This window comes from Macaca fascicularis, chromosome 8 (assembly GCF_037993035.2).
Source record: "Macaca fascicularis isolate 582-1 chromosome 8, T2T-MFA8v1.1".
NCBI lineage: Eukaryota > Metazoa > Chordata > Mammalia > Primates > Cercopithecidae > Macaca > Macaca fascicularis.
The window spans coordinates 26,593,134-26,610,734 of NC_088382.1; the positions used below are offsets into that span (position 1 = coordinate 26,593,134).

Consider the following 17,601-nt stretch of genomic DNA (forward strand, 5'->3'; position numbering starts at 1 on the left):
GCTCACTGCAACCTCCGCCTCCTGGGCTCAAGCGATTCTCCTGCCTCAGCCTCCTGAGTAGCTGGGACTACAGGCGCCCACCACCTTGCCCAGCTAATTTTTGTATTTTTAGTAGAGACAGGGTTTCACTATGTTGGCCAGGCTGGTCTCAAACTCCTGACCTTGTGATCCGCCTGCCTTGGCCTCCTAAAGGGCAGGGATTACAGGCGTGAGCCACCATCCCCGGCCTAGGATAAAATATTTTTAAAATATTTGTTTCACAAATTTTAGAAACCTAAAGAGGTGATTTGTGAAAGAAACCAGATTTTCATTAGTTTACAAATATTTATGAAACACTATGTACTACTCGGTGTCTTCTTTGTTGGGTTACAAATGTAGAAACAGAAAGTAAACGCAGGACCTGTCATGGTCCATGTTCAAGGACATTTGGGGCAGAAACAGATACACCGATGGACAACAGGGCCACGGGAGGTGGGAGAGAATTTAAACGTGTAATTTGAACTTTACAGAAAACAGCCAGGAAATTCCGGAAAACTCTCTTGCGCTGCCATGACCAGCATCAGAGAACTTTACCAGGCTGAGGAGAGCCTGCTACATGTCTAAGTGTTTTGAGTCTAAAATCTGGGTATTAAAGCTTGGGCCAAGGGGGAGAAGCAGCAATCTTAGGAGAAGAAAATGCTAAGTCTGGTCCCTGGAGTTTAAGTCTTGTATAATCACAGGCAAGAATAAGATGATTAGGCCTGGCGTGGTGGCTCACGCCTGTAATCCCAGCACTTTGGGAGGCTGAGGCGGGTGGATCACGAGGTCAGGAGATCGAGACCATCCTGGCTAACACAGTGAAACCTGTCTCTACTAAAAATACAAAAAATTAGCCGGGCGAGGTGGCGGGCGCCTGTAGTCCCAGCTACTCAGGAGGCTGAGGCAGAATCGTGTGAACCTGGGAGGCGGAGCTTGCAGTGAGCTGAGATCACGCCACTGCACTCCAGCCTGGGCGACAGAGTGAGACTCCGTCTAAAAAAAAAAAAAAAGAATAAGATGATTAATATTTTCAGAACTGTCCACTTCAAACTGATTCTCATGAAGGCAAAAAGGGTGAAAGGTGGTATTCACACTCCCAATCAGAAGCCTGAGAGAACAGCAAGAACAGCCGGCACAGGGACCTTGTAGAAATAACACAACGAAAGACCCACACTGGGGATTCTAAAGCCGCTCCTTTGTGTTTCAATGGCCTTGCCACAGACCAGCTTTTCCCCTTCCAGTCACACAGGGGCCACTGGAATCCCAATCCCTTGACAAAACACCAGATGCCTGAGATGTTTATTTGATGACTGGATGAACAGGAGGAAAAAAACTCCTTTTCCCTCCGTCTTTGGAGTTCACATATTTAAACAAGAAGCCTGTCTTTTGTGCCTGTCACCATTGTGTTCTGTGAGGAGCTTTCAGTTCTTTACTCAGGGCAGAAATCCTTCTTAAGGCTTGGTTTTCTTGTTTGGGCCTCTTACATGAAACAGACACAGGCTGCTGACAGAAATGTTGAAGTGGTCATGAAGTCTGGAGCCCGGATGTCGTTCACCTGCCAAACAGTGTCAAGGGTGAAAGGCAAAGATCGAAGGCCAAAGTGCCCCTCGTGTCCCCTGCAGCAGGTCTCAGTCAACCTTAATGGATCTATTAATAGAAAGAGGCAGGACTGCGCAGGGGAAGGGGGACTAGCCTGGCTAAAAGCAAAATAAAACACATCAACAGACACACTCTTCTATTGTTAGGAGGAGGTGGGATCACAGGCCCAGAGGCCCACAGGCTCCCAGACTAGGCGAGGCCGGGAAGACTCACAGGATTGCTTTTCATGCTGCCACTGATGGATGCTCCAGGCAGATCCACTCTGCCAAGGCGCGCTTTGGGATTAGCCGGGCAATCCTTTGTCTTTTCATGACGTTTCCAAAAGACACTGACTCTGACGGAGGTGACCTGCACTTCACGAACCCTCTGTGCAAACCATTAGCGTTTCAGGATCTCAACAAAACCAAAAAACACCACGGGCACATGCCAATTCACAGGACAAATGGAAACAGACTGAAAACAAACACACACAGAACCATGGCTTTTCAGACCTGTCAATATGGTTAGTGTTGGAAACGGGCATTGACTTCTCTTCCACCAAGTGGAATAAAAATTTAGATGCCTTTTGACATCTTAGATATTTTAATGTATTTATACTCAGGCGAAAAGCCCTATAATTATTGCACTGCCTCAAACATTATTTACGAAAGTTCTATCTTAATGCTGTGTCCTGTTTTCCTAGCGGTCAACTGCTTGAGCACCCCCCTTGAGCTCACTTTGCTGGCTCTGTTCTCTCATTTTGTTTTGCGCTTCCCTCTCCTCTCCAGCATGTCTCAGGCCTTTATTTTTGTTGGTCCTAACAGCTGGTCCCCTTCCCTTCCCATCTGTTTCTGTCATCTATTTTCAGGTTATGGCTCAGGCCCACCTTCCTCCTCCAGGAGAACATCTATGTATTCTCCAACGGCTGAGAAACATGCTGAGTGTCTAATTTCATCTTCCATATATGTAACGCGTAACATTAATAAAGACAGTCATACTTTTCTGGAAATAAGCCAAAGGTTCTAAGCTTAGATCGAACTGCAAAACGGTATAACACAAAGTCAGCATTTGCTGTTACTATAAAATATATAAGCGTTGGTTCATTTTATTTCTTTTCCTTGTCTACACACAAGTAGGTCCTTAAAATGATGACCTTATAAACAGTCATCTCAGTGGCAATGATTGTTGGTAAATGGCTTAACGTCATGGGTTGGTCACTACTTATGAAATATCTGGTTTCTGAGCTGCAGAGTGTGTGGATACCCTCTCCACAACCCCACACAATTGTGATTCACTGTATGCACACCCAACACAACACATGCAAAGCGTGTGTGTCAGACTCAGACAACGTATTTCACTGAATCTGGACTGAAGTTCAACTCATCGTTCTAATGAGTAAGAAGATTCAAAGATGACAAGGAAGCAAGCCCACACAGTCTACGGGCCATGGGATGATGAACTTTCATTTTATTGATTTTTCAATACCTAAGTGTGGCAATGTAAGGCTGCCACATACAGCAAGTGACATGACACCACAAGGACCTTCTGAGAGAATTATTCTTACTTTGGATGGAAGACATCACTTAAACAAAAAACATTTAAAGATGCTCCCTTGCTTTTTATAATTCCTAACTGTAAAACAATTTTAGTACAGAACAAAAAAATTCTCCTTGGTCACATCATTAATTATTGAAAGGGAAACAGTATCAAAAGAAACAAAACACTGAAATAAATAACTAAGTAATTTACTGAAAGGTAGTTTTGCTGCATTGCACACAACCGACCGCACAGAATTCTAAAACTGATTTTTTTCCTTAAAGGATGGAAAACTCATTTGCCATTTTTAGTTTCTTGCTAAGTGATACATGCTCCTCTTAAGGAAAACTACTCTGTATAGGCCTGAGTTTAAAATGTAAATATCTGTTTATCCAGAGTTAATCTAGAGTACACAGGTATGGAAAACTGATGGTGGAAACAGGGACCTATCCAGCCTTCAGGGCAGCTGGGCAGGGGCCCCATGTCACTGGCCTCAGCCACCAGCAGTGCCTTCACTCTGCCCAGGTCAGAAAGCACTGCCTAAAGCCAGAGCTTAGGATGAACATGGGCAAAAAGCACTGGTACAATTCCATGTATTTCTCTTCTACTGTAATGTCCCCAGAGGGATTGTGAAATCTCTGAGAACATCCCCTGGAGGAGGTTTAAAAATGAGAAGCCTATGATACGGCTATGGAACATAAGCACTTATTGCTGGCATGTTTCTACGAAGATTGAACATGATGCTTTTCCTTGATAAAGCTTTGGGCAAGTTCCTAGTCCAATTTCTTCTGTTACAAGTACACAGAGTTTACTGCCTTCTTGGTCAGCTCTTGATATGAATTCTTCTCTAGAATGAAGCTCCTCCCTGGCTTCTCTCTCACCCACCCCGTATCTCTTAGAGAAAGCACCTGGCTGTCTTCACCTACGCGAGACCTTCTCTGGAATGTGATTTGCTGCGACTGCAGACATCTCCACACAGCATAATGAACTCCCTTGAGTGGTCTCTTTTTAAACAATTTTGGGGGAGGGGCAGGTCTCTTGGTTTGTTTGAAAACTCATCTTGAAAATAATCTAGACAGAAAAATGCTAAGTGAAATTCTGGTGCATAAACAAATATTTTAAGATTGAAGTTTGGTTACTTCTCTTGTCCACCTTTTTGTTCCCACAAATGGAAACTACATTCCTGATTTAAGAGGAGGCTGCTGTCTGTATCCTTTTTTGAACTGCATTGTTCTCAAAAGGACCAGCAAATTTTTCTGCAAATATTTTAGTAAATATTCTAGGCTTTACAGGCCACACATAGTGTCTGTTGCATATTCTTCAACGTTTTTTTCTCAGGTAACTGTTTAAAAATGGCAAATCCACTGCTGCCTCTCAGCTGGAGCAGCGAGGTTTTCTCAGCCCTTGTTTCAGGACCCTCAGGTATGTGACTAACTTTTATGTCCAGAGCTGGAAGGCGGGGGTCCCCTAACTCCCTGGGTGCCCATCTGCCCACTTCACCCATTTGTGGCCCCTTCCTTTCCTTCCTTCTGTCTCTGCTGTTGACCCCTAGTGGCTCCATCGCCAGCTCCCTGCAGCTCCACCAATAATCCATGGCTCCTATAGGAGGAGTCACAGGAGGGTGGCCAAGACCAATTTATTAGGTGGGCAGGACCAACTTATTAGGTAGCCAGAAGCTCACCCACTTTCTTAACAACTTTGACCATGAAGCACAAATACAATGCAGGCAAATCTAGACAGGCAGAGTCTCCTCCAGGAGCCCGATAACCTGGACAACTACGAGACCCTGCGGCTGTACAAGGCACTGCTGGAGATGAACCAGCTCCAGTCTCTGCCCTGTGACAAGCCTCTGCCTGGGTCCCCCGGCTGCTAGTAACATGCTTTGAAATCTAGGTGGAGGGAGCCATGCCCCCACAGCTCTTGCCTCAAGGATTAGATGCATTTTACCTTCCAGAGAGGCAGGTTAAGCCACACCTGAGGCAGTTTGAGCCACAATTGGGACAGAATTCCCTTAGTCTTCTCTTCTGACCCTTCGGCAGAACTGCCTCTAATGCTCAGTTCACGGCAATACAGGCCTTTTCTCTCCTGTTTCTCCAAGCTCGTCCAGCCTCTGCCCAGTACCTAGTTCCAAAGCCACTTCCATATTCTCAGCTATCTGTTATAGCAACAACCCCACTAATCTGCTACCAAGTACATGAATTTAACTGTTCTGGAGTTAGGGAACAGCACATACAGACACTTGCACAAAACAAACTCCACCTAAAAAAACTGTATGAGAATTCCCCAAACTTCTCAACTAAATAAATAGGTGAAAAAACACGATCTCACATATGCCAATCCAATTGTCCTTTTTAGATTTTGGCTTAAATTGTCATTTTTTTTTTTCCCTTCACATGTGAATTTATTTTCTGTATTGGATGCAGACTCTTCCCTTCTGGATTTACAGTGGCACTGACAATGACAGCCTCAGCCAAAGCAGTGACGAAGAACACTCGGCAGGCTGTGCGTGGGGTCTCCAAGTATGATTAAAAGCTGAGATGACTTTTAATTAAGGAGGGTGGGGGGAGTGGAAACACCAATTGGAAGCTGGAAGAAACTGAGGCACAATTAAGCAGAAACACTGAGAAATACTGAAGAGCAAGAAGTGGGCATGTGCTCTAGTTCCAATAAAACCGAAACTGGTGAAACTAGGATTTTTCCAGTTCTTTCAAAACCAAAGTGTTCTAACGCCAATGAAATACAGAATAAGGAGAGTAATTACCTGCGGTCAGGAAAAGATAATAGTAACAAGGATTTTTCCAAATAAAATGAACCAGTAAATTCTGAAGTGTGTGTTTTTGAAGAACCAGCATTGCCTCCGCTCACTCTGGTTCCTGGAGATTTTTCACACACTCACACAAAGCTCTAGTCGATAGTTCACTATCACTTTTATAAATGGTTATCTCCTGGTGCCTATATTTCTCTGTTTTAGATATACATGGTTTAAAAAATTTAAATTTGCAAAGAACACAATACAGTAACAGACCTGAACAATAAATAAAAAATAAACATCACCCTCTTCAGGTTAGAGCTTTCAAGACGAGAAAAAAGAGGATTATCATTTCAGGCAGTAAGTTTTTTGGTTCTATAAAAGCATCACTATTCAGTCCCCTCTCCACTGACAGAATGTGTCTTTCCACCTCCCTCCGGTATCAAAGTGCATTTGTTTAAATCTAACATTCCTTAAAGAAACCCCAGAAATCTCATTTATTTTTGGCAGATACCCTGTGCAGCAAAAATCAAGTGAATTTCCCTTTTCCCCACTCCTCAATTTAAAGCTGTACTCAAAAGGGCTAAATGCAATACTTCTAGACAGCAGGGCTTACAAACAATGGATTTTTTGTTTTTGTTTGGAGGAACAAAAAAGGGAAATAAAAAACAAAACCACAGGAAAATAAAGAGGAGAAACCCTGAGGCAAAAATGGCTTTTCCTTTCGAGTCTTTGAGTCTTCGTGGAGCTATGAGCCAGATCACAAGATCACAGGATCACAAGGTCCCCGCGGCGTTCTGGGTGGGAAGGCCCTCCTCCATCCAGAGGGCGGCGGCCGAGCCGTTCCGGAGAGTGCGCCGGTGGATGCGCCGCAGCCGCAGCAGGTACAGCAGGATGGCCAGCAGCACCACCAGGAAGCAGCCAGAGAACAGGTAGTGGTTGTAGACAAAGGAGACGCCCCGCCAGTGGGTGTGACTGGCCCGGAAGGCTTCCTGCTGGATGTCTCTGCCCATGTGAACACCAAACAACAAACAGGACAGTAAGCAAGGAAAGGGGTGGACACGGTGCACGGGGGATGGCGGGGCCCAGGCCCCAGAGCTGTACTTCAGGAACTGCAACCCTACCTCTGAAATGGAGAACAGAACAGCCCAATGCAGCGAATTTCTAAGTGTCAATGAGATAACACCTGAAAGTATACTCTGAAGTCTGTCATTATAATTTGGGTAACCAAAATCAGAGGAATTTAGAAGAGTCGTGAGGGATTTGCTGACACAAAGTAGTCAACGTGTAAACAAACTGCATGCTTGTGATCAGTAACACCCATGACTCACTATTTTTACAGTTAACCCAGTTAAAAGGGTCGCTGAGAAATGCTCAATTAAATGAAGGGGGTGGGAGGAAGAGCAAATATCTCATCTATCTGGTAACTCGGGTTCATACCACAGGTCAACTGACAGCAGATCTGCAAACGTGAATGGGGAAAAATGCACATCTTTGTTATACCCAAGCGCTGACTGAATGTAGCATTTCTTTGACCAGAAATGCAGACAACAAACTATCATTAGCGTTGGCAGCACCTGCAACTTTGTTACTAATGAAAATCACAGATCTTTCACATCACATTATGGTACCACTAATGCCTCAAAATATCACTGACGCTCATTGCCTAAACAAATTACAGAAAGTGCTAATTCTGCTGCCAGATCCTGTTATTTAATATGTTAATAAAGAAGAACACATATCACAGTATCACAAACTTGTTTTCTGTAATATTTTGATGAATATTATTTCAATATGATGGTTTCTTCTGTAATCCTATGTATTTATACATGCATTTAAAAACAGTATTTGGAAAAGAGGCCTGAGTCATAATCACGCCTGTAATCCCAGCTCTCAGGGAGGCAGAGGCGGGAGGATAGCTTGAGCCCAGGAGTTCGAGACCTGCCTGGGCAATATAGCGAGACCCCGTTCTCCACAAAAAGGAAAAAAAAAAAAAAAAAAAGAACTCCGGAACTGACCTTTTACCAGGGTTGGGGAACAGATAGTTGAGAATAACCAAACACAGGGCAGTAGGACAGGAGGGCTGTGTATTACAGGATGGTAGGGTGGGAAGGGAGGAAGCACTTGTGGGGAGGGGGCAAGACCAAAAGCAAGCATCACTGTCCCCACAATTCTGCTGTGGCTGGCTCTAATAGCAATGCCCCAAACAGGCACAGGCCATAGCTGCCATGAGGCACTGTAACTGCAGAAAAGCATCTTTTTGATTCTTGCTACCAAATTCACAGCCCTACCTTAATGGTAGAAAGCGGGTCCTGTAGAGGATGGCTCCAAGGGTCCACTGAACCTCCTTGTCATAAACTTGCAAGGCAGTCTTTAAGCTTTTATAGTTGACAGGAAATGAGAAGCCCCTATGAAACACCTCAAACATCCAGGCCGATTTGAAGCACTGATACCTACAAACGGCAAGCACAAAGGCAAGTCAGACTGACTCGCTCTGTCAAGACGGCAGGCGCACAGACAATCCTTCCCTCTCCGGGCAGCCGTGGGGCAGGGGCTTCCTCAGGCCGGCTCTCCCAAACCCACTGCGTGCGTTTCAAGGTTGATGTACTTGGTTCACATCCCTAGTCCCACAACATGGAGCAGTCCACCTGTCAAATCAGTTAGTGCATGAACCCGGTCTCGGCGTAATGTCATATGTCCCTGAGACAGATTTCTTTTCCCTCTGGCATTTCACCATTCATTCCCTGAATGAATACTGAACAGGTTCCAACCTCTTTGTACCTCAGTTGATTATAAAATGAGATGGTAGGAAGGTTCTTTTCAGCTGTGATATTATATGACTCTAAATATTTATTAGAGGTTTACTTTTGGCCAAGCACTGTGCTAAGCAAGTAGTAAGATAGAATAATTAATAAGATACAGCGTCTGCACTTAAGTGACTTACGATGAAAGGAGATTTTTAAAAAGCAACAGAAAAACAAAGCAGAACATGATAAAATGCATTAACGAAGTAGGATGAATTCCTGAGACTCAGAGAAAGGGATGAAGTCTGATTGAGGGGACACAGCAAGACTGGAAAGGGACAGCCTCTGACTGGACTCTGATGTCTGGGCAGGACTTGAACAAGCAAAGGTATGAACATGGGAATTTCAGACGGAAGAGACAGTAAAAGTGATTAAAACAAAAAAGATATGGAATATGTCTGGGCACAAGTATTTGTCCCGTTTGAAAGGGGTCCAGGGTAGATGGGAAGAACAGTGAGTGAGGAGAAGCTGGATTGAGGCCAGGGTGTGGCCAGCCAGTGGGGCCAACACTGAATTATGGTTCTTAAAGAGTGCCCTGGGCTTGATCTTCTAGTACTTACTTAAGCCTGTGGAGGTCAGCATGAGAGGCGTACAGTCCTCGGTCAAAGCGTTCCCGCAAAATGGACCACTTTGTTGCACAATAATCCTGAAAACAAATTTACCAAAATAAATCACTACTAAAGGCTTATTAAAATTCTCACTTTAAAAATGGTTTACCAAATTTATATTTGTAACAAGCATATCCTTCCCATTAGGAAACACACAAGCTTAACATACAATAAATGCAAGATATACGCAAACACTCAGGGAATACTTACTGATTCGCAAACACAATGCTTTGCCTTAAAATTTTGTCCAGGTATTGTTAAAGAGAGCTTTGCTGTACACAACCAACCTCTCCAAAACTGTTTAGTTTCTCCCTCCATGACTGCATGGTACAGACATACATTTTTGGAAAAGTGAAGCAGTATTTTAGCTACTTCAAACTAAATCCTGTACCTGCGGAGGACACAGTACAAGCTACTGGGAAAATCAAAACAAAAGGCTTTTGTCTTTAACAGAAGGGAAAGAGATCCCACTATTTCCTGAAGTTATTTGTTATAATATTAGTAACTTTTATTGAGCACTGTGTAAGTGCATCTTCTCAGTGTAATACTTAACTCCTCGAGGTGGCTACCATCCCGACCTCTATTTAAAGGATGAAGACACTGCTGAGAGATGTGGGAGATGGGCCTGGATGACAGGGAGCTCAAGGAAAAAGCACTTGGCCTTGAGAAAGGGCTCAGCATAGGCGCTTCAGGAACATGAACATGGACACAGAGGAGACGTCGTGGAGAGCACGAGGGAAGCCAGCTGTTTGACATGATTACAGCATACAGTGCTCTGTGCTTCAAGATGGGTTTGAGGAACACTTGGGAGATAAAATATTACATTTGTGACTGATTACACTGGGGTGTGCAGAGACATGAATTGGTTAGAGGGAGAAGTCCATGACTCCTAGGCTGCAGGGAGGGGGACTGGATGGTTGGTGATGCCATTAACTAAGAGAGAACAACAGGAACAGAATGGAGAGAAAATGGTGGGTTTGTCTGGAGCTGTGGAATCTAGCAGGCAACTGGGCAGGGGTCAGGATTGGAGCCTCTTCCTGAGAGGCAGCAGCAAACCCTGAGCATGGATGAGACCATCCAAGAACCTGAAGGTGAGGGGCTAAGTGTGGAAGTCTGGCATCACCTAAGTTTAAGGTGTGTCAGGAAGGCAGAGAGAACACAAGAACAGGAGTGTCCTGGCAGGTCAGGGAGCGGGAAGGCTAGTAGGAGAATTGTCAGATAGCAGCAAAGCATAAAAATGACATAAAACACTGTAATTTGGAGGTAACCGATGACCAGGGTAGCTAATGGAGTGGTGGGCAGAAGTCAGCTTACAGTACATTTTTTACTTCTGCTGTGACTATTCAACCTCCCTCCAAGCAAAGAGAACAGGATTCCAACATGCTGCAGTGCAGCCTTCCACACTCCATCCTTCCCTGCCAGTGTGAAGTGAGGACACAACCCATCACCGTCCACGCTGGTCTCTCAAAAGCATGCGGAGCAGATGGCGTCTCTCAAGGGTACCTTTGCAGCTTTAGTAAATTTAGCAGCATTGTAGTCTCCCCCCATTCGTAACACATCCTCGGTGCAGTAGTAGAATTCGGAAAAGCCATAGAATTCACTGTTCTGGAAGTGAATTGGGGGCTGGTAGACCCCATTGAGGGAAGTCAGGGTCTCGTTTGTTTTATTCATGAAAGGCTGGATAGTCTCTCGACACAGGTCAAAGTCTCCAGTCCCTCGTAGGTATATGGTTTGTCCATTTTGCTGGATTTCATCTTTAATATCTAGGGGTAGGCAGGGGTCCAGGTACGGCATATCAGGAGTCAGACCAGTCTGTTTACCCAGGAGCCTATGGCAAAACAAGAAACTTTATCGTGAGTCCTACAGAAAACTGTGTTTTCAAGAAGTGGCTGCAAACCAGTGTTTCTCAAAATACGCTCTGTGGGACATGAGACCTGCAGGACGGTGTCTGTGGAACAGAAAAGGGTTCCGAGATAATTAGTTAGGAAAATACACACTTAAGACTTTCTTGGAGAGTCAGGATACAAATTTGTCTGCAGCAGACAGGCTACCAGAGGCCAGTTAGATGACCTATCCGATTACCTGATGCTCCTGGCAACTGGGCCTGACGTTCCCAGTTGCTGGGCACAAGGCAACTGTGCTGTTGCCAGCCCCATTTTTGCCACTAGTGCTTGTGATTTTACCTAATACAGATGGAAGGAACGTGACTGTGACAAGATCTGGTCCTGGGCATAGCAGGTTAGATGCTTTAGAAAACTAAGGTCAAGTTACTAGAAAATTATCAAACCAGGTGTGGGCAGGATTTTTAAAACTGGGAAAAATTAGCAAACGTCTAAAAGGATTTGGTATCAAATTGCTTTGCAAATCTCCTTTAAGAACTCAGTGTTCTTTAAACAAAGACAAACTGGTATCTCAATGAGGGGTGCAGTGCATGCCGAAGAAAGGATGGAGTCTAAAAACAGACCTTGGTTCAGAGCAAAGGATTAGCGAATGAATACAGAAGTTAAGACAGAATGTTTAAGGCCTGGCTCTATTTTTATGATTCTGTTTCAACTTATTTTTTTTCTTGATCAGCTATGGGTCCCAAATGCAGCAGACAGCAGTTTCCATTGCATGATGGGCTCTGAGAAGCCCTGTAGAAAATAAACATTAGTTTTGTTAACTGAAAGGCACTAGGTTTATTACTTGCTAATGAAATTTCTGGGAGTGAACATCTGTCATCCTATTGTGTGTGCACGCCTTAAAGCAGTAAGAAACAGAGAGGAGCTCACGAAATGTCAAGTGATGTTGGTGTTGGATACTGTGAAATCACAGGGGCCTGACAGGTATTGAACTGGTAGAGTTAAGCATGGTCAGAATTCAATATTCATCACCAACAGTCAAGTTTTCACTTTTCACTTCACTCACAAGTTGTGCATTCCTCAGATCAGGGTTACTCATCATGCAGTTGAATGTAATAAATTAAGGTCTTTGCCATAAAAATGTTCACTTAATTAAAAAAAATTAACCACCACTACAAATGGCAAACAGATAAATGTGTATTTCAATGCTCAATTCATGATATATGAAACATTTGTAATTATTATAAAAGTCAAAGAGTAGTCAAATATATATTTCATGCTATTATTTTTAGTTGTCCTATATCTAAATTAAGAAGTATTACTAAACTATCCATTATATTAAGCTTTCTGACATTAAAACCAATGAGTAAAAATTAAGGTTTCGGAAAAAATATATTTCAAATGTTGTTTATAAAATATTTCTAGTTTAAGACTACTATAAAAATGATTATACCAAGATATGCTAAATACCAATTAAAAATACAAAACCATGGGACTATCAATTTTATAATTAAAACTATTCAGACATAGGAAAAGGTTTTTATTGCTTTTCCTATTTACACACATGACTTTGTGGTAAATGTACTGAACAGCTCCAACTTGGTCTTTTTTCAAGTTCAGGCCTTCACAGGTTTACTAAGATTAATCAATGAAGTATACAATCTCTTAGCTCAATGAATCAGGATTCTTTCCCCTCAAAATTGTTTCATCAAAATAAACAAACAAATAAAACACAGTAATAAATAGGATAGCTTACATAACCCCAGAGTCAGATTTTTTGTATTCATCCAAATAGCTTTTCTGTTCTTACAAATTTCAAATAAATAATTGCTATATACTTACACTTATAAAGTCAATTTAAACCAATAGAGTGCTGTTTTGTTTTATATATTTTCTATAGCACAATTCTACATACACTCATTTTTTAAAGCTTCATTGCTAAATTTAAAAGCCACTAACTCTGACTCTTCTAGATAATTTATTTCTCTCGACTAATTCCCTTCACGATGGTTTTTATCCACTAACTAGCTGCACAGGCTGGTTCATCCACACAGTCTCCAGAACATCACATATTTCAATCTCCTCAGCAACAACAAGACAACACACTACCTGAGGCCTCCAGGACACCAGAAGTGCTCCAGATACTGGCTTTTCCAAGGACTCTGCATCATGAGTAGCATCACCCAGGGCTCCAAACTATTCTATAGTCTGATGGTGAAATTTCTAATCCATCAGTTGAGATGCGGGTGAGAGAGAGACAGCACGCACGCACCTCCTTCAGGGCACGTGGGACACAGGGCCGAAGGCAGGACCCTGGTGTGCTTTCATCTCTTCTCCCTGCTCAGCTAGTGGGGGAATAAAAAGCTAACAGTGCAACACACTTTTGCTAATTGAGTTCTTCCTGCTTTGCCTGGGTCTGTTTTTTAGGAGGGGAGACCTCGGTTTGCAAGTGACTGCCAAGGAGTGAAAGGTGCTTTACCTGTTCTTTTGAATGGTGTTGGCAAATATTCTGTCTTCGTATCTCTGTCGAGCAGCATTGCCACCAAACCCAAGAAAGGTGGCCACATAGACTCGATACACATGCTCAGTTTGGTGAACATCACATCCCAAGTTAAATTCAGCTAACAAGTTTTTAGCTACTTCTTCCTGCAAACATAAGCATAACAAACTTTAATAGCTTAAGCTACTTTAACCTCCTACTAAAAACAAGGGTCTAAAAACAGTCTCATCTAAGAGGAACAAAAACATCTGCTTCTGCACTTCCCAAAGACCCTTCTAAGCATCCTTCATAATTCAATATGACAATTCTGATTCAGGAAATTTCAGATGGGCTGCAAATTTGTGATACTGTTACAACTTTTTGAAAGAGGAAGTGAGCCAAACAGTTCATACCCTCTGACATTATTTATTTATGTAATCCTATGCTGTGGAAATAAACCTAAACATGGAAATGTTTCTATATGCAAATATGTCCTTTGTCATTCTATGGCAGAAAAAACTAGATGTCATCTAAATATATACTAGCAAGGGAAGGTTAATTACAGTAATCAATAGCTTACAGAGGAACATGCTCATGCAGTGTTAAATAAAGGACAAAAATCACATAAACTAAGACGATCACAACCATATTTTTTAAAACTATGAGTAGAAAAAAAAAGAAAAGCAATTCATTAAAAGGCTAACAAGGGCTTTTTTAGATGATGAATCCATGGGAAATTCTTAATCTTGATTTTTCAGTATTTGTTCCAAACATTATTTCTATGTATTTTTTTTACTTTATATTGAGACGGGAAAACGTGATTTTTTACAAAGAGCATAACTGTCTCTAGAGGCATGTCTGGAATGGGAGGTAGGAAACACAAATTCTAATACTTGAATTTACAAAGTATTTTCCCAAGAAGCTTAATAAAGATGTCAGTAACATTTATTGAGAACATACTAGCTGCCTGGCAGTGCACAGATACACTGGATGCATTATCTCATTTAAACCTTCTTACAACACCATGTTGTAGGTACTTTCATTCACATTTATAGATGAAGAAACCAGCTTAAAGGTACATGACTCGCATAAGGTCCCACAACTAGTGAGGAGGAGGATGATGAAGAAACCCAGGCCTGTCTAGCTCCACGGTCTCACTTTGAACCCTCCCCTCCGCGCCACACTATGCTGCCTCCCACCTTTGAGGGGAAAATGCAGGAGCTAGGCTTTGGTGTTAATCTACAGCTGAACACAAATGGAGTAATAAAGACGTGTAGCAATTCAGAAATACATCCGGAAACTGTGCCGGGTTCTCCACACAAGGTTGCCCAGGCAGCAACTGAGAGGGCACAGAACAGGGTGGAGAACAGTTCGGGGAAACCCCCAGTCGAAAGATGTGGAAGCAGTGGATACAAACCTCAATCCTCCCCAAGGAAGCTCAAAGTCTGAACCATTAAAAAAAAAGAATTTCCCCCAATTCTAACTTAAAAAATCAGATATTATTATGTGACGTTTTATAAAATCTGTTGAGAAAAGACGTGACTGAAGAGAAAACAGAAACAGAAACTCAAGCATGCGACTGCGTATATACCAAAGAAAAACTACGGTCAGAAAACAAACCAGCTGATTTCAATGAACACACACAAGCGGCTCAGCTGAGGTCTGCCTTGTTCCTCCTGTCTCCTTTCTCCTGGGTTGAGAGGCGGCACCTCAGCAAGCACAGTAAAGATGTGTTCAGACTCAGAAAACAAAACAAGAACGATGGACACATGTTAAATGAAAACCAAACCAAACAGAAGGAAATTTGTACAGATAATGACCTGCTGTGAGGACGCAAAGCTTACAGTTTTGGGGACTTCGTACGCTATCTGAGTCGACACGCCGCCCATGTCGAGAATGCCCGCTGTCCTTTTACGGACAATGGCTTCACTGCTTTCACTTCCAGGAATGTTAACTTCCACAACTGCCTCATCATCTGGAAAGAACAGAAAGTGTTCATGGGAACAGAACTAATCCAGAGAACTGGGCTCTTCTGAAGAGTCACCTTCTTTTCATGGTCTATTTCAAGCATATTCAGGCAAACCCAGTTCACTCCTCCCAACTAAAATCAAGTTGAATTATGTTCAACTGCAGCTCCTCTCATTCTACTCCTACACGCTTAGACGTGTCACAAAGCTTAGCTCTTTTTTCAGCCTTTGGATTAAACAGAAAAGCACCAATTTCCAACTAGATACATTTGCTGGAAACACGACACTTACCATCTTCAATATGCTCAAATCGTCCAAGGACAAAATTAATGCCAATCCAAGCATACACACCTACAGACATTTTACAGGGTGAAGAGAAGAAAAAGTTTTAAAACATTTTGTGTAACTGTTATCAGTGCAGTCTGTACAAACGTCTCATTTATTTCACTCCCTGATAACCTGTAAAGTCATCTGAAATAACACCTTGCTACTGATGTTTTTATTACTCCAAATGGCTTTCCAAGAACTCTCAACTTTAATGCTTATAGTTATACCACCTACGTAGGTTGAAAATACAATACGCTAGGTGCTAGTTTTCTTTAGAAATTTATGAGTTGTTTCAAAATACTGGAATTTTCACTTTTATGATGTTAAACTTGTCAAGTTTTACATCAAGGTATTGGCTGGGCATGGTGGCTCATGCCTGTAATCCCAGCACTTTGGGAGGCCGAGGCAGGTGGATCATGAGGTCAAGAGATTGAGACTATCCTGGCCAACAAGGTGAAACCCCGTCTCTACTGAAAACATAAAAATTAGCTGGGCGTGGTGGCGGGCGCCTGTAGTCCCAGCTACTCAGGAGGCTGAGGCAGGACAATCGCTTGAACCTGGGAGGTGGAGGTTGCGGTAAGTCAAGATCGCGCCATTGCACTCTAGCCTGGCGAAAGAGCGAAACTCCATCTCAAAAAAACAAAACAAAACAAAACAAAAAAACGAAAAAAAATTTCAAAGTATCTTCTACTTTTTCCTTTATCCCTCCATTCACTCAGCTGACAAGTCTGATTCTAGTTTCACATTCCCTACACCTGGTTTTCATTGCCACCTTGATTCGAACCATTACAGATGGGGGGTAGCCCATCTAATCCATCTCTGCCCCTATTCCTGTTGCCACCTGCTCTACTCTCTGCATTGGACTCCTCTACAGAAAGAAGTCCAAATTCCTAGACTGATAATTCAAGAGCCAGCCAATCGCTAACATTCCCGCCACTCCTTCCAGAAGGCCCACCACCCACACTAAAACATTTGTGTTTCTTTGTCTACAGTGCCCTCTTTCCAACCTGTCCTGAGTCAAGTCCTTTCTTCTGCCTGGCATGTGCTTCCTGCCCCTCCCTCAGAGCCCCACCCTTCCCATGCTCTGGCACATTCTATCAAGAACTATCCCCTCCCTTGAGGTGCAGTTCAGATGTCACTTTCTCCAACATGGCCCTAGCTGGAAAAAAAAATGCCTCCCTCTTAAGAACGCCTGTGGTATTTTTTCCTATCTTTTTTCTGGTACCTAAAACCCTCATAGAACAGCTAATTGTATAGCTCATTTGTTTGTAAGCAGCTGAATGGCAATGTGTAAATTTCACCCCATTTTTGTATTTTCTACAGTGTCTTTCACATAGGAAGTATTAACGCTGAAATGACACATGACTTTTGAAATACTTTTTGGTATACATTTCTAGCAAGCTATACCCCAAATAATTTCATTGACTTGACATTTCATTCTCAAGGAGAATCATTTCTTTGAAAATAGAACAAAGATTTGATATTTCTCAGTGTATCAAAGTTGAGAAGAAGCTCCAACAGCTTAATAATGATCAAAGTCCCAGGAAGCCACACAACTGAGGCAAGACACACAAGCCTTTTCTATCAAAGTGAGTTTACATCAAGCTATGTCCCTACATGTGGTGAAGACAAATAGTTATTTTTCAATGGCTTAATGTCTGGGCAACAAAGACTAGTCATGTAAGAAACTGGTT

At 42.7% G+C, this 17,601-nt stretch overlaps 1 protein-coding gene across 15 annotated transcripts in view; it reads right to left on the reverse strand.

Annotated features, from left to right (window-relative positions):
* Window positions 1-3,043: 3,043 nt before the first annotated feature.
* ENTPD4 (ectonucleoside triphosphate diphosphohydrolase 4) overlaps window positions 3,044-17,601 on the reverse strand; it is a 29,903-nt gene continuing 15,345 nt past the window's right edge. For 5 of the 15 annotated variants that reach the window (XM_074000503.1, XM_074000502.1, XM_074000499.1 and 2 more), the window contains 7 exons: window positions 15,872-15,931; window positions 15,458-15,588; window positions 13,614-13,780; window positions 10,797-11,121; window positions 9,246-9,331; window positions 8,173-8,334; window positions 3,044-6,886 (listed from right to left, as the gene is read on the reverse strand). In XM_074000503.1, coding sequence (XP_073856604.1) covers window positions 6,658-6,886; window positions 8,173-8,334; window positions 9,246-9,331; window positions 10,797-11,121; window positions 13,614-13,780; window positions 15,458-15,588; window positions 15,872-15,931 — 1,160 coding nt within the window. In that variant the 3' untranslated portion in view covers window positions 3,044-6,657. Of the gene's footprint in view, window positions 6,887-8,172; window positions 8,335-9,245; window positions 9,332-10,796; window positions 11,122-13,613; window positions 13,781-15,233; window positions 15,353-15,433; window positions 15,589-15,871; window positions 15,932-17,601 lie in introns of all 15 variants that reach the window. The other 10 variants (XM_045398046.3, XM_074000501.1, XM_045398042.3 and 7 more) reach the window with 3 other exon arrangements.